The sequence below is a fragment of the Hordeum vulgare genome, chromosome 6H (assembly GCF_904849725.1).
Source record: "Hordeum vulgare subsp. vulgare chromosome 6H, MorexV3_pseudomolecules_assembly, whole genome shotgun sequence".
In the NCBI taxonomy this organism is placed as follows: domain Eukaryota; kingdom Viridiplantae; phylum Streptophyta; class Magnoliopsida; order Poales; family Poaceae; genus Hordeum; species Hordeum vulgare.
Window position 1 is genome coordinate 133,809,738 of NC_058523.1, and position 22,900 is coordinate 133,832,637.

At 47.0% G+C, this 22,900-nt stretch overlaps 1 protein-coding gene and 1 long non-coding RNA gene across 2 annotated transcripts; one reads left to right on the forward strand and one right to left on the reverse strand.

Annotated features, from left to right (window-relative positions):
* Nucleotides 1-1,037: 1,037 nt before the first annotated feature.
* On the reverse strand, nucleotides 1,038-21,252 carry LOC123404724. The gene is made up of 3 exons (XR_006611900.1): nucleotides 20,848-21,252; nucleotides 14,927-16,697; nucleotides 1,038-1,074 (listed from the first exon to the last, which is right to left on the reverse strand). It is a non-coding gene; the product is annotated as an uncharacterized LOC123404724 (long non-coding RNA).
* LOC123404723 (receptor-like protein 2) lies at nucleotides 17,849-20,436 on the forward strand. The gene has a single exon (XM_045098673.1). It carries the CDS (start codon nucleotides 18,086-18,088, stop codon nucleotides 20,219-20,221), a length of 2,136 nt encoding a protein of 711 aa, XP_044954608.1. The 5' UTR covers nucleotides 17,849-18,085; the 3' UTR covers nucleotides 20,222-20,436.
* Nucleotides 21,253-22,900: the final 1,648 nt, after the last annotated feature.

Consider the following 22,900-nt stretch of genomic DNA (forward strand, 5'->3'; position numbering starts at 1 on the left):
TTAATTAAGTTAACTTCAAGTTATCTAGAACCAGTGTTAAACAAAGTTTCCACATTGCCACATAACCGCGGGCACTGCTTTCCGAAAAGATTTAACCCTGCAGGGGTGCTCCAACTAGTCCATCACAAATTACCACAAGCCGCATAGAAATCCTTAATCACGAAGCTCGCGATCTCGTCGGATTCCCTAGTGGAAAACCTCAACTCTGAGATTACCCGAAGCATCACCGGAATCCCGATGCACAAGATATTCCGTCAAAGGTAAAACTAATCCAGCAAGGCCGCCCGGCATGTCGACGATCCCGATAGGAGTCGCGTACCTCGTTCTCAGGACACGACGGATAAGCGACGCGTACAAGTGCCAAACCTCGAGTTTCCTCGCGGTGGCCCCACACAGTGCTCTGCTTTGGACCAACACTCATGAGGAGCACTGGCCCGGGGGTTGATTAAATTATCCTCGGGGTCCGGAAAGTCCCTATGCAAGTTTATTAGGTGATTAGGCAAATGTAGTACCAATGTTGGGCCTTGCCAGACCAACTTTAATCTAAGACGAATTATCAAGGGGGTCCCCATAACAACCCCGATCGTGTTAGGAGCGCTCATTTATGGAACATAACACCGGTAGCCGGAAACTAAGGGGGCAAAGGTGGAACAAAACACCAGGCTAGAAAAGGCCGAGCCTTCCACCTTTTACCAAGTATATAGGTGCATTAAAATAAATAGCATTTAATATGGTGATATAACAAGGAACCCATGCTTTTACATGGAAGCAAAGCACCTGCAACTAGCAACGCTAACACATGGTTAAGAAAGCGGTAACATAGCCAATCAGTGGTTTGCTAGGTCGAACAGGTTGAAGGTTAACATGGCATTGTTGAGAGGCTGATATTTAACAGGTGGTAGGCAACGAGACATAATCGATAGAAGCGATAAAACTAGCATGGCAATGATAGTAATGGTATCTGGGGAAATGGTCATCTTGCCTGAGATCCCGCTTGGAAGAAGAATGCCTCCGTGAAGCAGACGAAGCGACGTAGTCGAACGGGTCCTCACTTTCCGACACGCTTGCGGAACTCTAACGAGACGAAGGAAACCGGAAACAATCATCAACACAAATATACACCACACGATGCAAGACACATATGATGCATGAACGGTCTAATGCAAGGCATGCCAATCACAACAATCAAACACTACATATTAAGTGAAGCTCAATATGCAACGAGTTGCATATTGACGAAACTCCACGTTTAATTATTTAGTTCTATCCCGATTAGATACACGGCAATATTAAATGTGGTTAAAAATGGCAAGAGGTGAAGCGTAAATAAACTACCTATCTAGGTATTTTAAATGAGGTCGGAAATGACATATAGCACCTCCGAGATGACCTCACATGTTAATTTACAATTCTGTCCAGATCTGAATTAACACATTTAATTAGTTGTTAAACAGCAAAACAAATAGGTTCACGTGATTCTACGCGTCAATACAAGCAATCTACACATAGAGAACATCTCCAACGGAGCTACGGAACAAAAGATACAAGCACCGCAAGATATGATGGCATGAATGCAATATGTGTGCAACGATGGTCACGAGCACTTAAAAACATACCACCAGCAGGAGAAAATGAAACTACACAAGATTCTAAGCAAGTTTCATGTAGGACACGATCAAATCGGAGCTACGGTTCAAAAACTACGAGCAAAACAAGAATTGACTACAATCTGCCAAAATCAGTCACATAGCATTTTCTACGCCCCACAACTACGGCTACACAACTCCGATATGCTCAAGCAAAGCATGGCACGAAAGAGGGCAAGAAGCACTACTACAAACAACTAACAACAACTAGCATGACATCATGGATCACTAGGGAAAGAAGTCACAAAATGGCATCTCACACACTATTTCAGACTTAGTGAAAATTACACGTCATGAAAGTGCAGTTTTCAATCTGAAGCAATATTGACAGCAGCAAAAGCATAAGCTACAAGACTCCAAATGGCATGAAACTTTACAGCATGCTAGAGAAACACAAGGCCTACAACTAACTCCATTGGACCAACCTCAAAAGAGCTACAGATCACAAGATGCAAGCAAGACAAGACATCAACAAAATATAACAGATTCCAGACTTAGAAATATTTCAGCACGTCCAAAACAGCACTATTTCTAGCAACTTGAGGGCAATCAAAACACACCTAAACATGCATTTCTATTGCGACTAAAAATACCAGGGGCTAGTCTAAACACCCAAGGTCAACTCTCTAGTTGACAACTCCGTCAAACGACGCACGGAATAAATCCTATGAATTAAACAAAAGGGCATCACGGCAAAATATCGGGCGAATTAACTTACTCAAAAGCTAAAACTAATTGCACAGAAAAATCCCACCCCGGAAACATATAAAATATGTGGGGTTGAGCAACAAAATAAAGCCTCACATAAATGCGGGAAAATAACCTATACACGGGAAAATAAACTACGTGCAATCCATACATGCAAAAATACCTATGACCGCTCTAAAATACATGGAATAAGGGTCCCTAAAATATAGACATTTTACCTAAGGCACTCGATCAATCCGGACCGCAAGAAAAATAAATATGGGACATTCCCCTATTGGGACAGCATGCTAAACTAGGCGTTCGACACGTAAAACTACGTCAAACAAATATGCAAGTTGCACCAACGTATTCTACGCGCAAAACTACGCGAAATCCATATGCTACATGCCTCAATCCGACTTACGGAAAAAAAGATACGTACGTTTGAAAATATGACATTTTTCTGAAAACATAATAAATCGCAGGGAAAATAACTAAACATCTAAAGCCTAAATGGGCCGAAAGCGCAGGCGCAACATAACTGAATTGCGCACAGGGCGGGGATAGAGGCGGCTCACCACGGCTCTTGGGCCGGATCTGAGAGGAGGTGCTGGAGGGGGTCGGTTGCTGGGCCGAAGGGGAGCCACCCTGGGCCGCGAGGAGGAGGTAGGCCCACGCGGGGGCGCGGCCCAGGTGGAGGTGTCGTGCTCCTCCCGCACGACCACAGTACCGGCGGCGGCAGTTGACCTCCGCGGCGGCCGTTGGACCGGCGAAGGGAGGCGCTGGCGGCGGGGTAACCGGCGTGATCCGGAGGTCTCAGTCCCCAGGGACCTATTCCCGGCGGAGGAGGCGAGCACCGGCGGGCAGGGCGGCTCCGTCGCGAGGCAGCTCCCGGCGGCGTGGGATCTGGAGCGGTGTTGGCAGAAGGCGCGCACGACTCCGGCGAGGGCTGCTGCCACTCGGGGCGAGGGGTGGCGCTCGAATGGCGGCGGCAGGAGGGGGCCTCGTCGGCCAAGGCGCCCGGCGGCGGCGGGGCGACCAGCGGGAGGCGCTCGTGGAGGGGAGCTGCAGGGAGCTCGGGCTCCTCCCGAGGACGGCGCGGTGGCTCGGGCCCGGGCGGGCTCCAGATGGGCCTGGGCAGGCCCGCGGCAGCTGGAGGCTGAGGGGAGGAGAGAGAGGTGGGAGGCTAGGGTTAGGGGCGCGGATTTCGAGGCAGGTTAGGGTTTGCTGTCTAAAAATATGATGGAGGGGGGTATTTATAGACATATGGGGGGCTAGGTTACCCAGAATTTCGTTCCGGATCCAACCGTGCGGTCGGATTCGGACGATTCCGAACGCAGGAATGGGTACGCGGCCGTGTAGAGGGGATATCCGGAGACGAGAGGGAGAACGGGCGGCGCGGCAACGATTTTTAAAAGACCGACAAACGTCCGACGGTAGACCGAATACGGTGCCGCTACGGACGACCGTTCGGGTACCAGACGAACTCCGATCGTGATGAAATTCGACAGGCGGCCTAGATATATTAAAATAAGACCGCACGTCAAATCTCAACCCGATCAGAGAAAGTTTTACGCACACTTTTTAAAACAAGGTTCGACGACGCCGCGGGCGCGTGCGTGTGTGGTCGGGCTCAGAACGGACAACGACGAGGACCGGCAACTACTAACGGATGCAAGTTTGAAAACTGGTGGCAACGGAGATGTCGATGCAATGCATATGATGCGACAAAAGAAAATAGACACACGACGAAAACGGAATAGAAGGGGAATCTTCTGGAACGTCGGCATCGGGTTGTCACAACTCTCCTACACTACAAGAGGATCTCGCCCCGAGATCCAAGAATGAAAGGGGGAAGAGGATGAGAAAGAACAAGAGGTAAAACTTAATCGCTTCTTTGACAAACGAGTGAAACCAACGATCCTTGAAAGTTGCAAAGAGATGAGGAATGATATGAGAAAGAAGCAAGAATTCATGGAAAATTTTGGCAGCACTTCGATAGGAAAATGGGACAAAAAAATCGAAAAGGTAGGAGAAATAGACAATATTCATAACAGACAACTAAATAGAACAAGGGAACACCATGATCTTGATAGAATAACAAGATTGACCCAAAAGAGCAACATCACAAAGCCTCCGGAACAATAGAATAGGAACAGGCTCATACGGAAGAAGAGAATGAAGAGAGAATGACAACTACTAACTCCAACGAACTTGGCAAGCATCCTTGCAAGAAGAATTGGACGGAGTTGTTGAAAAAAGACAACAACAAAAAGAACAAGATAGTAGTGGGCTTATGGAAACCTTTTCAAACTAATGAAGTAACAACCAGCCACTAACAGAAACAAGGATTGATTGGGAGAAACAAGATATGAACAATTCTTACACCAAGAGGATACATTGAGAACTTGGATTAATGACAAGCACCATGACAGCAACAATCCATAGGAAAAGCTTTAGGTGAAATCCAAACCAAGATAGCTCAATGAAGAAATCATGGGTTGGAAATATCTCATGATCAAAGAATTGGTGGTTTTAATTATCTCATTCTTGAGAGGAAAACTCTTCGAGTCTCCTACACTACAAGAATGCTATAATACCACCTCAAAGGATAAAGGAAGAACAATTACACATATAAATGCAAGAGGAAAGATACTTGAGGTTCTCCAACAAGAATCTTGAAGAACACTTGAGAATGGATTGAAACCTTGATGAACCACCAAGAAGGACCACCGTATACAAATGAATGATGCAAAGACATCAAAGTAGAACAGAATAAGATTATGGCCTTGCCAAGATTTAGATGAAGCCTCACAAAGAGATACTAAAAGAACTTGGAACTCCGGAAAAAAGATAAGCACACGAGAAAAGAATTGAAACCATGAGCCACTCCGGAAGAAGAATTTAGATTACTATGAACAAGAATAAGAATTATGTTATGCTTGTCCTTCATCAAGTTTAATTGATGACAAGCAGCGGATTTAGCATACCACTTATTCTTCTTGAAAGAATCCTGAAGAGACAGAGAGATAAGCACCACTTGAAGCACAATTGAAGGAAGCACCGGTAGAATTCACAATTGAATGGGGATACCAAGAATTAATGGAGAAACATGACAATGAAGAGATCATGATCCACCTGAAAGAAAAACTTGAACAAAGCACCGGAAAATCGAGAGACGAACGAAGAGACAACCATTGAGAAGAATTGAGGATGAAAGCTGAAAGCTGAGAACGAAGAATCTTCTAAAATGATGGCCTTCGGAGGAACGAGAAATAAAAACAACTCAGAAATGCACCGGATAGCAAGAAAGGGATTACTCATGATTGGAACAAATAAGATGATGGCACAAAGCTGAAATGATGAATATCCAAGAGAATAGACCAAGATTGAGAAAAACACACCTTCGGTCTTGAAAGAAGAGAATGATGAGAAAAACACCACCAAGAATAGCTGAGACACTCCGGAATAAATAAGAATGCAAGGTTGAGCCAAATAAGAGAATTAATTCAAATTGATCTTGAAGAAGGAATATGACTGATGAAATTCATACTTACGTCATAGTTGAAAAGAATTAAAGATCTCCGAAAAGATTAGGAGAGACATATAAGATCCTGGGAAAAACCTGTGGGTTATGGGCCCACTCAAAGAAATCACCGTTGACAAGATTGCTTAGAAGAGGGATATTGCACCGGTACAAATGAAAACTAGATGAGGTTGAGAACCTCGAAATAATGAAAGATCTGAAAACAAGAAACTCTGAGACAACTTCAACACACCGGATAGAAAAGAGAGGAATGAATAAACAAGATAGGCTGACAAGAATTTCCAACATCGCAAAGAATTACAAGGACGAAAAGGATATGATGTACACGGACAATTGAATTAAATTCACCGGTAAGGATAACAAGACTGAATAAAGATGAACATGAAGCTCCTGAGAATCTTCACAATGAACCAACGGGTAAGAGAGAAAGAACAGACAGCGGAAGCACCAAGAAAAGAAAACTCTTGAATGAAAATCCAATCACTGAAGAATAGGGTGGGAGGGCGGGAAAAACAAAGAAAACTTGGGACAGATGAGATAAACTCCGGAATAAAATGAGAGAATGATCTTGCCAAATAGGAGAGGATGGAATTACTCAAGAGGAGCACACCGGTTGAATGGAATTGATACGATGACTCTCGTTGAAAAGAATTGATAAGACGATCTAATTGAGCAAATAATTTGCATTCACATAAAAATATGAGAACACACATTAGGAAAGATCTGAAATCACCACTTGACATCGAAGCAACACGAATTACCACATTCAACAAAACAAAGGATGAGGCTTATGAAACAAGCCAGAACAAACTCATGAGAAAGATTTCGTTCGATATTTTCGTGGACAAGAATCCACTAGATGTCGAACCCCAACCTAACATCATGCATTTGTTGGAAGATTGTCCTATAAGCAACTACTTGAATTCCCACCTAAGAATTCCCGAAATTTCTGGTCATGCAATCTGGTACACGGATACAAGGAGTATTTCACACAACTCCTAAACTAACCCGTCACCTGTATCACATCCGTCAACACACAACCAGAATCTCGGACCTTCATCTACAAGAGACCCTCGTGATCACAACGATACAAGTATGGCAGTACTCCCGAACAATCTGCACCAGTACTGGGGACATCGGGGTTATCTCGCCACTACTAGTATTGAAGCAATTACGAACATCCTTCGTACTGAGATACTAAGAAATCTAAATGATAACGATGTGCTCAAGAATCCCCTGGAGCTCAACTCCCCTGAAACTTAAAGCAGATAGGAGGCACCAAGACAGAACTCCGTCACATCGGCATCATATAGATCTCAAAAATATCCGCGTGATCCTAAAAAAAATTTGAGTGAGAAGAGGAGTAGAATTAAATTATTACGTCAAGATTCCTCACCAGAGCATAGAAGAGGAGAAAAAAGAATCCTACTCTCCGATATATGTGACAGCCCGATGCCGACGTTCCAGAAGATTCCCCTTTCTTTCCGTTTTCGTCGTGTGTCTATTTTTATTTGTCACATCATCATTGCATCATTCGCATCATCTGCATTGCATCGGCATCTCCGTTGCCGCCAGTTTTCAAAACTTGCATCCGTTGTTAGTTGCCGGTTAACGTCGTTGTTCGTTCCGAGCCTGACCGCACACGCACGCGCCCGCGACATCGTCGAAACCTTGTTTTAAAGTGTGTGTAAAACTTTCTCTGATTGAGCTGGAACTTGGCGTGCGGTATTAATTTAGTGTAGGTAGGCCGTCCGTCAAATTTCATCGCGATCGGAGCTCGTTTGTCACCCGTGCCGTTTATTATATAGCGGCACTATAGCCGGTCAATTGTCGGACGTTTCGGTATTTTAAACTCTGTCACCAGGTTGCCTGTTTTTCCATGTCATCTCCGCCTAGTGCCTCTGCACGGTGCACCGCCCCTACGCGCAACCTGGTCCGAAAACTTCCCGTAAACCCGAACCGGTCGGTCGTAACCGTTAGGTCCGGCTCAACCCCGTTTTGCCACAAACTGTCATCGGTTTGTCCATTGGACCCCCTAACATGGTATTTTTGATCGTCCGATCGAGATCGGAGGGTCCAGATCAGCCCTATCCAAACCCACCTACCTATTTAAGCAGTCAAACCCTAAAATCTAGGATCCTTGTCCCATCCATTCCCTCCCCAATTCCCGTAGCGCCGCCGCCACCATCTCCCTCGGGATCTCCTCCCGACCAACCCCCCTTCCTCCTCGTTGTGCGTTCGCACCCAACAGAGCGCTCGTGTGCAGCCGCCGCTTCCCCGCAGGCGTCCGCGCGCAGTAGCAGCACCCAGCCTCCAGGTCGGCCATGTCCCTCTCCGTCCCCCCTCCCTGTGTTCCTCTGCTCCCTTCCCTCCTAGTCGCTGTGTCTCATTCCTCTCCCCCTGTTGCACTGCAGCAACATCTTCGAAGGAGCACCGCCAGCAGCGTACGGACGCAGCAACGGCCCCATCTACGCGCACCTCGCCGCTAGTGTCGGTTGGGCACCGGCACCCCTTCTGCCAGCTGCGCCTATCGGTGACCCCGACCTCGTCCAAGCAGCGTGCAGCGCTAGCAGGGGATCGACCCCGGGCTTCCCGAGATCCTCTGCTCGCGAGGCAGGCTCCACCTCAGGTGCCTCCCTGCAGCCGCGCCATGGGCATCGGCCACCTCCCAGGTCGGCACGTCGGAGCCTCTCCTTCCCCTACCCTCTCTGCTTTTCTCTTCTCCCATCTCTGCTAAGCTCTCTCTTCTCTCGTTGACCAGGGCAGAGGAACCCGTCGCCGCCTTGATGGAGGTCGCCGTCCGCGCCTCCCCAAGATCCCTCGTCGTCGGGAATGGGTGGCCCGAGCCCGGATCTGCCCATCCCGAGCCTTTCCCGTTCGTTTCTCAAGCCGTCACGCGCTGCCGGCTGAGTCAACTTGCTGTTGACCGCGCCCTGTGCTCCCTCTCGTGCTGCAGGAGCTCCAACCAGGGCCCGATGCTCAAGCTGCACCACGCCGCCACCGACTGACTCCGGGAATGGTTGGACCCGTGCTCTCCTCACCCGTTCAGCCGATGCGTCGATGAACCAACCAGCTGCAGCAGCAGGTCCCTATGCCTCACTCTTCTTCTTCCTCCCCTGCTCTCCCCCTCTTTCTGAATTTTTTCTCTGAACTTGTCTGAATCAGCACCTGCAGGAGCCCCATGGCTGCCGTCTCGTCGCCGTGAACCTCACCGTCGGAGCCCTTCCAGCCGGATCCGCACCCGACCGTACCCCCCTATCCATTCCCGGCCTCCGAGTCCGCCATCTTCGCCGAAGCATCGCGCCGTCGACCTCTGCATCCCCATTGTGAGCAGTCCTCCCGATCTGAATTCAGTCTCCTCTAGATCCGTTCTGGCAAGGACATGTTGTCTATAGTGGGCACTGGTCCTGTCAACGAGTTGTAGGCTAGCTGAGTTGGCTAGCGCAGCCAACTGCTGTGATGGAGGTCCCCGGTTCGACTCCCGTGCGCCCCAGATTTTATGTTTCATTTTCTTTTGTGGTGCACCAGCTCATATTTGTTCCCGTCTTGGCTAGTTGATATACATTCGAATTCCTTTCATGCTAGTAACAGAGTTTAGTGCAGTGGCTAGCAACCTTATTTTCAAATGAGAGGTCCAGGGATCATATCCCCATCAGTGCATATTATTTTTTTTAGGAATTTTGCCTCCAGCGCACCAGCTTCTGTCATACTTGTGGATGTGCTGTTTTGTCAATTTTGAAACAACCACTTAATTAGTCTGGTGGTAGGGCTATTATTGTCCATCCAAGGGATCTGGGGTTCAAATCCTAGCAATTCCATTTTTTTTATTTTGGACAGATTCAAATGCCCTTTTGTAAAATTCGTATACATTTAACCGTGCACCGGTTTAAAATGATTTCAACATGTAAGTTGCTTAGAATTTTCTGTAGTTTCACAATAACCTTCTCCCATGCATATTTAAAGTTGTTAGGTGTGCTGTTTTGCTTCGGTTTGCATGTCGACGTAATATAAACGGTTTGGGTCGTAACTATTTAACCGTATCTCTCTTGGAGATGTGCCATATATGTAAATGGGCCAGGACGACGAGTAGAAACACGTGAACCACTTTGTTTTGCTGTTTAACAAACCTAAAATGTGATTAGGACAAATCTGGACAGAATTAAGATTTAACACATGGGGTCATTTCGGAGATGCTATATGTCGTTTCCGATCTCATTTAAAATGCCTAGCTAGGTAGATTAATTTGTGCTTCACCCTCGTGCCATGTTTAACAACATTTAATATATCCGTGTACCTGAACGGGAGTGAACTAAATAATTAGACGTGGAGTTTCGTCGATATGCAACTCGTTGCATATCGAGCTTCACTTAATGTGTAGTGTTTGGTTGTTGTGTTTGTCATGCCTTGCATTAGTCCGCTCATGCATCATTTGTGTGTGCATCGTGTGTTGATTGTGTTTCCGGTTTGCTTCGTCTCGATAGAGTTCCGCAGCGTGCCGGATTGTGAGGACCCGTTCGACTACGTCGGTTCGTCTGCTTCACGGAGGCATTCTTCTTCCAAGCGGGATCTCAGGCAAGATGATCATTTCCCCAGATACCATTACTATCATTGCCATGCTAGTTTTATCGCTTCTATCGATTATGTCTCGTTGCCTACCACATGTTAAATATCAGCCTCTCAACAATGCCATGAAACATTCAACCTGTTCAACCTAGCAAACCACTGATTGGCTATGTTACTGCTTGCTTAACCCTGTTGATAGCGTTGCTAGTTGCAGGTGCAGATGCTTTCATGTGAAAGCATGGGTTCCTTGTTATATCACCATATTAAATGCTACTTAATTTAATGCACCTATATACTTGGTAAAAGGTGGAAGGCTCGGCCTTTTCTAGCCTGGTGTTTTGTTCCACCTTTGCCCCCTTAGTTTCCGGCTACCGGTGTTATGTTCCATAAATGAGCGCTCCTAACACGATCGGGGTTGTTATGGGGACCCCCTTGATAATTCGTTTTAGATTAAAGCTGGTCTGGCAAGGCCCAACTTTGGTACTACATTTTCCTAATAACCTAATAATAATGCATAGGGACCCGCCGGCACCCGCGGACTAATTTAATCAACCCCCGGGCCAGTGCTCCTCATGAGTGTTGGTTCCACCTGAGCGATGTTCGGGGCCCCTCTGGTCACCCGGAGGTTTAGCAATCCCGACGTCTAGCTCATCCGCCGTGTCCTGAGAACGAGGTACGCGACTCCTATCGGGATCGTCGACACGTCGAGCGGCCTTGCTGGATTAGTTTTACCTTTGACGAGATATCTTGTGCATCGGGATTCCGGTGATGCTTTGGGTAATCTCAGAGTTGAGGTTTTCCACTAGGTAATCCGACGATATCGCGAGCTTCGTGATTGAGGATTTCTATGCGGCTTGTGGTAATTTGTGATGGACTAGTTGGAGCACCCCTGCAGGGTTAAATCTTTTCGGAAAGCCGTGCCCGCGGTTATGTGGCAACGTGGAAGCTTTGTTTAACACTGGTTCTTGATAACTTGAAGTTAACTTAATTAAAACATGCCAACTGTGTGCGTAACCGTGACTGTCTATTTCGTGAGTTCCTTCTCCGATCGAGGACACGGTGGGGTTATGTCTGACGTAGGTAGGTGTTCAGGATCATTCATTTGATCATCAGTAGGCACGTCCGTTATGCGTAGATCATCCCCCTCTTTATTCTTGTACTCGTAAGTTTAGCCACCAAATATATGCTTAGCCGCTGCTGCAACCTCACCACTTAACCATACCTCACCCATTAAGCTTTGCTAGTCTTGATACCTTTGGAAATGAGATTGCTGAGTCCCCTGTGGCTCACAGATTACTACAACACCAGTTGCAGGTACAGGTAAAGGTTACGTGACGCGAGCGCGTTGATTGTTCATTTGGAGTTGCTTCTTCTTCTTCTTCTTCATCGATCTAGGATGGGTTTCCAGGCCGGCAACCTGGGATAGCAAGGATGGACGTCGTTCTTCTTTTGTCGTTTATTTTCGTCCGTAGTCGGACCCTGCTCTTACCCTTGATGATTATGTAATGCACTGATGTGACTCTGATGTAGCTTGTGGCGAGTGTAAGCCAATTCTATATATCTCTTCCTTTCAGTACATGTACTTGTAACGATATCCATTCTTGCGACACGACGAGATGCGCTTCTATCCCTGACGAGGCCCTCGTGCCAAATTGAGGATAGGGTCGCATCTTGGGCGTGACAATATATAACTAGACTCAAAGTAGTTTTTCACTAGACTCGACTCGGCCAAGTTCGATCAATCAAGGGGGCTCCTAGGTCGGTACTGCTCTGATACCAACTTGACACGACAAGACGCGCTTCTATCCCTGACGAGGCCTTCGTGCCAAATTGAGGATAGGGTCGCATCTTGGGCGTGACAGAGAAGTCATGAAATAAAGCCATGTGTAACGAGAGAAATCATCTATGAAAATAATATAGTATTTATGACCCCCTTTCGAAGCGAAGGGACCCGGACCCCATACATCAGAATGAACTAAATCAAAAGGACGCTTAGACACTGACTCACTATGTGAATATGGTAACTGAATCTGCTTGCCAAGACGACAACCCTGGCATTCTAAAGAGACATCTCCTGAGACAGACCCCAGAAGACCTCGACGAACTAAAGACGACAAACGAGAACCACACAGATGACCAAGTCGATGATGCCACTGCTGGAAGAAACCAGTAGCGGAGGCAACCGAAGCGGAGGAACTGGCGATAGTGGTGGCAGCGGAAGTACATGAAGCCAGTCTAACTCCCAAAGACCCTGAGAATCACGGCGGCGAGGGCCAGCCCCAACCAGAGTGTGCGTGCGACGGTCCTGGACAGAACAAGAGTCAATGTCAAGGATGAAGCAACAGCCAGAATCAGTAAGTTGACCAGCAGAAAACAGATTCATGGTAAGTCGAGGAACATGAGCAACATCAGGGACAGAATAAGGAGTGGTAAGATTGCCTCTACTAACGACAGAAAGAGGAGTACCACCAGCAGTGAGGACATGAACAGGAGAATCAAGCGATCGAAGAGAGGACAGAGTGGAAGAATGAGAAGACATATGAAAGGAAGCTCCAGAGTCCAGAACCCATGGGGATGTACCTGACTGTGTAGAAGGTGGTTTCTCAGTGCGGGAAGCATCAGTCACAGAACCAGCAGTACCCGTCGAGGAAGAACCTGAAGCAGCGAGTAGACGCTTAAGTCTCAAATATCCTGCTCAGTCAAAGCGATGGCTGAAGCTGTCAATGTAGATGACGAAGTCCCTGAAGATGATGATCACGCCTTGCCCAGGTGTTTCCCTCTTCTGGAAGCACTGGGACTCAATATGACCATCATTGTTGCAGTAGCCGCAATGTGAACGGGGCGACCTGAGCCTCCAGAAGGAGTGGGCAAGAGCGGCGGAGCACTCGAGCAAGAAGATGTCGGTGCAGCAGGTGGCGTAGAAGGAGCCCGAGCAACGAGCACAGAGGGAACCTCTAGTAAACCAGCACCACGTAAGCGAGTCTCCTTGGCACGAATCTCAGAAAGCGCCTCCATGAGAGAAATACGGCCACGAGTAAACAACTGAGCACGCCGGGGCTCAAACTCCTTATGGAGCCGAGACAGGAACTCATAGACGCGATGAAACTCCAAATTGGCCTGGACAGCCTGTAACAGGGGCAAGTACAACAACCAGCACTGCGGAGAGAATCAAGCTGGCGCCAGATAGCAGAACTCTGTGCATAGAAGTCATCAACAGTAGAGTCACATTGCTGAAAAGCATGCTCCTGACGGACCACAGAGAGGTATAAGGCATCACCAGTGGGCTCATAGAGCTGACGAAGACGGGTCAACATCTCAAATACAGTAGGAAGGCCCAGAAACTCAGAAACGAATTGAGGCAGAACAATAGCAATGAGAACAACTGCAGCACGAGCAACATCATCAAGCCACTGGGTGTAAACAGAGAGAGCACCATGATACGTCTGAAGAGCCTCCTCATAAGCCAAAAACTGTTCATCATAAGCACGATAAGCAGCCTCATCAGCAAGCTTAGCCGTATCCTTTGCGGTCTGATTAGCATCCGCAGGAAGAACCGGTGGAGTTGGCGGAGTATGGGCCACTGGAGGAACCGGACGTGGCGGACAACAGACCTCGCCAGAAAGAATACCCCATAGGCGGATGCCACGCATATGAATGCGCATGAAGCTAACGAACTCGGTGTAGTTAGAGCCATCAAAAATCACCGGGCAGCGAGGCACAACAACGTAGCCCGATGCAGTAGACATTTTTTTTACCAAGGAATTCAGTCAACAGCAGGATCTGAAACCGCGTCGAAAGCAGAAGAACACGCCGATCTAAAAACGCGTCAGCAGCAGGATCTGGAGACCTAGCTGGCGCGGACGTGGGGCGAGATGAGGCTGCGCACAGCAGCGAGAGCCGTCGACGTGGGGCGAGATCAAGCAGCTGCGGCGGAGGGCGGGATGGGGCGGCGGCGGTGGCTGCGACGAAGCCCGCAGCGGGAGGAAACGCGGCCAGCGACAGGATCGAAGGCCGATCTGGCGAGGCAGATCTGGCGAGGCAGGAGACCTGCGCTGGAGCTGGGAGCGGGGAGGTGGGAGCCCGATCTAGCGAGGCAGGAGACCAGGGAGACCGGCGCTGGAGCGGGGAGCACCAGGGAGACCGGCGGCTGGAGCGGGGGATCACCAGGGAGACCGGCCAAAGAAGAACGATGGCAGCTGCGTAGAGGGAAGATTGGATCAAGAGCACGAGTTGCGTATGCGAAAAAAAAAACCTAAAGCTCTAATATCATGTTAGGAATAAGCAACTTGTATTCCCATGATGCCATAGGCCGATATATATACATGTACAGGTGGTGGACTATATGTAGGAAACCCCTTATATATTGGGATAAATACAAAAGGGTACATGGCTATATTATATATATTCTAACAGGTACTACAATGTCGCACGAATTAAGAAGCTGCTCCTTGATTTGTACAAGAGCTTAATTTGAAGCATTTACCTCGGAAGTCAGGAGGAGAGCAGCCGGGTCAAGGGATGTGCCATCTGGCCGAGTCGGCCCTCCCGCCTGCCTGGTCTCTGGCCAAAAATGCTGGGGCGCCGAGCCACTGCACTGGGTCGCCGTGTGAGATCATTTTTTTCCAAGGGGATTCTGCTTCATCCTGGACTATGTGTGACTGGATCAGCAAATGAGCTGGACACTGGAAGCGAGCCAAGTTATGATGAATATGGGCCAAGACAACCGAGCTGTTTCCTTTTTTCCTTTTGAACTTCTATAAAGATAACATCATTTAATTAAAAAAGGGCAACACTATTTATTTATTCTATATTGTGCCGAAACACATACCTACACTTCCTTGTGATTTAGCAACACGGAGAAGCAACACGAAGAAATAATTCCAAACATCATGGACAGAAAATTTCATGATCAACCTTTTAGGCCAAAAGCTGTGCTAACAATACTGCATGGCAAATTACAAAAATGAAAAAAATGCACAGTAAATTAAAAACCTGGACAGAAATAATTGCAAACATCATGGACAGAAAATTTCATGACCAACCTTTCATGCTAAGAGTCATGCTAACAATACTGCACGGCAAACCAAAAGAGAAAAAACCACACGGCAAATTAAAAACCTGGCAAGAGACCCCAGCAAACCAAATGATGATAAATAGTTGAGATCACCTGAGAAAGATCCCAGCAAGATCAACATCCTGAGCAAACTTGACCGCCTGAATCATTGTTCCGTGACCAACCTTTGGTCTAACCTGTGGACTTCAAAATAGAGTAGAAACTGGAACGAACTGTAGCGATGAACCAATCGGCGGATAGGTGGATATAATCTCGAACCATATACGCTGGAACTGATTAGGAGGCAGGCAACTTCAGCAGTGTGTAACGGATACAATTTTCAGAGTATGTGCAATTATTTATTCATTTTTCTAATGCAGCGGCAAGCTCACTCTCAGTAATATGTAATTCAGCATCGTATCATGCAATCAGAGATTTCTTAGTTGCATGGGCAGTAAAGAAATCTAAGCAAGTAAAAATACAGCATGTTGTACAACAATGTGACTTCTGTTTCTTCTTCCTTTTCACCGAGCGACGTGGCTTCTTTGGGTTTGCAGGGATCCAACTTCAAGAATTTGATGAACCTGCAGGTGTCTGATAATAGCGTTGAAAAATGTTGGCAGATAATACTATGCCATGTTCATGTCAGTTCAGTTCTGCGTGTCCTGCTAACAAGGAACAGAGTGCCAGCCACTTTGAGGCTTCTTTCAATGAAAAAGAAATATTACTAGCCAAATATGCACCGACACATTTTTGCTCTCAACCATAAACGAAATATTAGTGGCCACGTGTACAGTGATATTCTTCTTTCTTTATCATTCTACACTGATCACTGACAGAAGAGCAGGTAGGAAGGAAGCCTAGATTTGGCAAGATAATTATCACCTGTCCACCCTAATCTATTGATCTGCTTAGACTGCACTATACCAGTGGATGAATCACTGAAGGCCCTCAACCAAGAGCTGGGCATGCCACACACCTTCCTCCAAGATAGAGGGCTCAAACATGTATCGAATATTTACTGGGAGAGGCTTACCGTAACACATGACACCTTAGCCACACACTGCTGTTTGTTATACACTTTATTCGGACAGTGGGGCACGTGCTCAGCTCAGGCTACAACTTATTTTCCCGTGAGGCCATTGCGAGTTGATGTTGTTGCTTTACCGTCACAGTCCGTCCTCAAGAGAGGCATCCAGTCCTGGCCAGACAAAGTTCCTATTAGTTCTCTTGTAGGAAGCTAGTATTCCCGAATCATGCTCCGGGCAAAGTGAAAATATTTGACTGCAGACACCTATGCACTAATTAACAACTAGAAAGGAATTGAAGTGCCACTGCACATACTGAAGAGCATCAAAACAATATCAACCAAAGCACTGGAAAGCAATTCAAACCCATAGGGATTTTTCCTATGTTGGTTCATTGATTCATCTCGAAACAGGCTTTTGCCCCGGTTTATATATAAAGCAACAATCAAATAGAGTACACGGCCGAACGATACGAGGAGATGAGGTGGCCCTCATACACTGCCGATTCCAGGTAAACCAGATCACGCAGGACGCACACGACTACGCTACCGAACAAGAGTACACGAGGAACTAAGTACAACACCACGCTAAGCCCTATACCACCTAAGTTCCACGACAACGCCCCCAGGAGGGAGAACGGCGCTAGGCGTCGCCGTTGCGGAGCCCACAACAGACAGAGATTCTATTGCCCTATCATGGATTCATAGGATTATAATCTGAAGAAAACACTATTAAAGATTATATTGTTCTTATCATGGGTTAGAATGAAATGAAGCTGCTTCTCATTTAATCTTTGATAAAAAAAATACACCACTTATTTATTATACACAATCAGACTAGATGGCACAGAAATTGAACCTCCTGCAGATTCAGTTGCAACCGCTAGGTGCAATTGTTTTGTTTAATAAGAAAGACGTAGTTGTCATCTAATAAGTTGTAAAAGGTTCAGATCAGAACAAGTCAAACCCAATTAACCCCATTAATATACCTGATATTGATGTTGTGGGTAGGTATATCTTCAGCACTGACTCTTCTTTATATACACATATTAAAGGATAATTAGAAACAATGACATGACACTGACTACATGAAATTAAAAATCTAGGACAAGACTTCTGGGGAAATCATGCGATCAAGCTAGCTTGCATGGCAAGCACCCAAATCGACTCTTACATCGACGATGGAATGTGCCAATACTAGCTAATCCTTGACCCAAACTGACTCTGACACGATGATGGAATGTAATTGACTCTGACATTGATGATGGAATATAAATGTAAATCTGTTAGTAGAAGAGGTCAGATTATAAGTACTAACACACCGATTTGTGCTTGGAAGTCAGATCACGAATAAATTTCAGTGAATATGCATTACGCCAATACCAGCTAATCCTTGACCCTGATTTTCTTTTCATCACGATGACCAGAGCTGATCTGACAAAACAGAGACCAGAGCAGGTTGTTCCTGTCCTCTCTTGCTCTTTCTTCACCAGAACCTACTGCTTTATCCTGGCAAACCAAAGCTTAAGCTTCTGTTTCCATGCTAATTTCCCGAGGAAACCATGCAGCTACTCAGTAGCTCTAGCTGGAACCTGTTTCCCATACCTTCCATTTGTTTGACTATTGTGCTACTGGTCTCCTTGGCTTCTCACACCAGCTCCTGCACGGAGCAGGAGAAGAGCTCGCTTCTCCAGTTCCTCGCTGGGCTATCGCGGGACGGTAGCCTCACGGCGTCATGGCGGCACGACACCGACTGCTGCACATGGGAAGGGATCACCTGCAACCAAGATAGGAAGGTCACCGATGTTTTGCTGGCTTCTCGAGGCCTTGAGGGGTCCATCTCGCCGTTCCTTGGCAACCTCACTGGCCTCTTGCACGTCAACCTGTCGCGCAATTCGCTGTCTGGCGGCTTGCCGCCAAAATTGGTGTCATCCAACAGCATCCTTGTCCTTGACGTCAGCTTCAACCGCCTCACAGGAGGCCTGAGTGAGCTGCCATCTTCAACCCATGCACGACCTCTGCAGGTACTGAACATCTCAAGTAACTTGTTTACAGGAAGATTTCCATCCACTATATGGGAGGTGATGAAGAGCCTGGTGTCGCTCAATGCCAGCACCAACAGTTTTACAGGACAGATTCCAATTACCCCATGTGTTAGTGCACCATCTTTTGCTGTGCTTGAACTCAGTTTTAACCAATTAAGTGGAAACATCCCTCAGGGGCTCGGTAATTGCTCCATGCTGAAGTTGCTCAGCGCTGGCTACAACAATCTCGGTGGGTCTCTTCCAGATGAAATTTTCAATATTAGCTCGTTAGAGCGCCTCTATTTACATAGAAATTTGTTAGAAGGGGCTCTCAGTGGCATCAGCAAGCTCACAAATCTGGTCACCCTTGATCTTGGGGGGAATAGGTTTACCGGCAATATTCCAGAGTCTATAGGTGATCTGAAGAGATTGGAGGAGCTGCACTTGGACCACAACAACATATCAGGGGAGCTGCCAGCAGCTCTAAGCAACTGCACAAATCTCGTAACAATTGATCTCAAGAGCAACCATTTCAGTGGAAAACTTACCAGGATCAACTTCATAAGGCTTCCCAATCTGAAGAAATTAGATCTTCTTTTTAACGACTTCACCGGCACAATTCCAGAAAGCATATACTCCTGTAGCAAGCTGACTGCACTAAGGCTATCTTACAACCATTTCAATGGTCAACTGTCAGAAAAAATAGGCAATCTGAAGTCCCTCTCATTCTTATCACTTGCTAATAACTCTCTTACAAATATCACAAGAACACTTCAGATCCTTGGGAGTTCCAGGAGCCTCACCATCCTTTATATTGGGTTCAACTTCCGGCATGAGACCATGCCAGAGGGTGACAGCATTGATGGTTTTGAGAATCTCCAGGTTCTTTCTGTCAATGATTGTTCATTGTCTGGAAGAATACCTGATTGGTTATCAAAGCTCACAAATTTGGGGATGCTATTTTTGCAAAACAATCAACTAACTGGACCAATACCTGACTGGATCAGCAGCCTAAACTTGCTCTTCCATCTAGATATATCAAACAACAGCCTTACAGGGCAAATTCCAAGTGCCTTAATGGAAATGCCAATGCTAGAATCAGATAACACTGCACCAAAGGTCTTCTTTGAGCTGCCTGTTTGGAACAAGAACACATTAATGCAATACCTCATGCTCAGTGCTTTTCCTAAAGTGCTTAATCTAGCCATCAATAATTTCACTGGTCTAATCCCGGAGGAGATTGGTCAGTTAAAAGCACTCGTCATGCTCAATTTAAGCTCCAATGAGTTATCTGGAGAGATCCCTCAAACGATCAGCAACCTCAAGAACCTGCAGGTGCTCGACTTGTCTGTTAATCGTCTTACTGGTGTAATTCCAGCTGCACTGAACAATCTGAACTTCCTTTCTGAGTTTGACATTTCTAATAATGACCTAGAAGGCCCTATTCCAACTGGGGGGCAGCTTAGCACGTTTGCAGATTCAAGCTTTGATGGAAACTCAAAACTGTGTGGTCCTATGACTCTAAGCCGCTGTGGCTCAGAAGGAGCAGGTCCAACATCCATTTCCTACACAAAACAGTTCAGATGTAAGGTCATCTTCGCGATCTCTTTTGGTGTTTTCTTTGGAGTCGGAGTGCTATATGATCAGATGATTTTAGCTAAATATTTTGGCTAAACCATGGCAATTGTTACACTGCAATGAACTGTGACATAACCTAAAGTGGTTCTCAATTCAGCATGACCAAGTCAGTGGCTCCGGCTCCAGCAAAATCAACATCCCTGGCAAGTCTGGCATCTCTAGTTATTGACGTTCAATCTGTACTCTATGTAAATGAAATAATTAGTGAGTGAGAAACGTCAACAGTGTGTAACTATTTGTTCAGTATTACTTAGATACACATTCGAGGAGTGATAGAGTGCTTTTGCTTAGGCTCAGGGTTGGATACATAACACGCAAAACCGACACTGACACCGGAACCATACTACCGTTGGCAATTTGCAGTTTAGCAAACTAATTAGCATGAAGTTGAGATTTAACCAATTAAGCAGACTAAAGCTCGATGAGTAATAGACTATAATTAATCATAGGCAAAACAAGATGGAACCCTAAAGATCGATGCAGTTGCCATCTAACTCCAACCCAATCCAGGATTGCAATCCTCTACATCAAACAACATGCGAGAGGAAAATTCAGAAATGTCCACGAAATTATCAAATAGAGATGTTAGATAGCACTACAATGGCGCACGAATTAAGAAGCTGCATTGTGATTTCTGCAAGAGAATAATTCGAGTCATTTACCACGAAAGTCAGGAGTAGACCAGCAAGCAAGGGCCAGGGGATGCGCCGGTCAGGCCTGCATCGAACACCTGCGTGCTTGGTCTCCGGCTACCGCACGCGGGCAGTGGAGGATCCACCACCCGGGAGAGCCGGGGCACCCGCCCCGGGTCTCCAGCGGCGGAAGAGCAACCCCCGCAGCCCCGCCTACCTATCCTCCGGCGGCGAGCAGATTACATGGCGCGGCGGCGTTATTTCCTGTCTCGCGAGGCGATGCGTTTTTTCTTTTCTTTTTGCAAAATGTTTAGACCCGGGGGCACCGACCGAAGCGTTGCGCCCGATGCGTGCTATGCGTTCGATCGCTTTATTTCATCGCTCTTGATGGTCCCATCCCATGTTCCTTCCCCGCCTCCTCGTCTCTCTGCTCTTCCTACCTCCGTGCCATGAAAACGGCAGAAGATGCATGCCGCGAGCGACGGTTGCTGCTGGTTGCATCGAGCCGACATACTGTTCGGATGCTGCCGGCCGACGGCCGCAGCTGGTTTTGCTCTGTGCTGGCTCATGCTGGTCGCAAAATGTTGCATCCGGCTATACGTGAGCTGCAGCCGGCAAACGGAGAAGTGCAAACAGCAAGGCGGCGGGAGGTGGGTGATCCCATGATCGGCAGGTGAAGTTGTTGCATGAGGACTTACAGGGATGGTGTCGCGAATGCTACGATCACCTACCATATAAGCTACAAGCGTTTCAAAAATTACAACCGTTGATAAAAAAAGCTACAACCACTTCTGTCAGAGTTGCAACCAAAGTTCGTCGGAGTTGTAGCCGTGGTCATCCAGCGATTTTTACTACAATCGTGTCAATTTTTTGCTACAACCGTTGACAAATTTTTTGCTATAAGCGTTGGCATGGCCAAGCGGCAACCATGATGAAAAAATGCTACAACCATTGTACAAATTTGCTACATCCGTCATTCTGTTTTGTGGCAACCGTATTGTTTTTTTGCAACCGTATTCTGACAGACGAGCTCATCCCAGAGCTTGACCCCAAATCCATGGCAGCAAGTAGTTGATTCCAGATGTATGACATGGTTGAAGCAAATCCCAGGTACCGTGATAGATGGGGAAGACCCTCCTCGAGCTAATCCTGGCGCCGGCAATAAAAACCTGGCGGATCCGGCCGCCGCCTGTGTGGATTGGGGACGGGCCGACGCGGGGGCAGGAGGCTCTGTTTTTCCTCGTGCGTGCCTGTGTGGGGTGAGGTTGCAACATTTGCTGCAACGTTTTTACTTCAAGGCCTTTGGTGGGATCGCACGTAGATCCAACAGACGTGGCTGGCTGCATCCGACGGTCTGGGGTGGACCGGCCGTACCGTTGCGTCGGTCCGTCCCGGGTCTCCAGCGGCGGAAGAGCAACCCCCGCAGCCTCGCCTACCTATCCTCCGGTGGCAAGCAGATTTCATGGCACGGAGGCGTTATTCCCTGTCTCATGAAGCGATACCTTTTTTCCTTTCTTTTTGGGAAATGTTTAGAACCGACGCGTCGGTCGAAGCGTTGCGCCGGATACGTGTTGTGCGTTCGATTACTTTGTTCCATCGCTCGTGATTCCCCGCACAGACTTTCCCTGATGCCTCCATCCCACGTTCCTTCCCCGCCTCCTCGTCTCTCTGCTCTCCTTACCTCTCCGCCATGAAAACGGCAGAAGATGCATGTCGCCAGCGACGGTTGCTACTGGTTGCATCAAGTCAACAGACTGCTGATAACCCATAAGTATAGGGGATCCCAACAGTTTTGGGGGTAGAGTATTCAACCCAAATTTATAGATTCGGCAGAAGGGGAGCCAAAGAATATCTGAAGGTATTAGCAGCTGAGTTGTCAATTCAACCAGACCTGGAGATTAATTATCTGCAGCAAAGTGATTAGTAGCACAGTAGTATGATAGTTTTGATGATAGTAGCAGCAGCAATAATAACGGTAACACTAATAGCAGTGATTTTGTAGCAGTAATGATAGCAGTGGCAATAGTAGTAACTTAGTAAGAATAATGTAAGGTAAATTCGTAGGCATTGGATCGCTGACTTG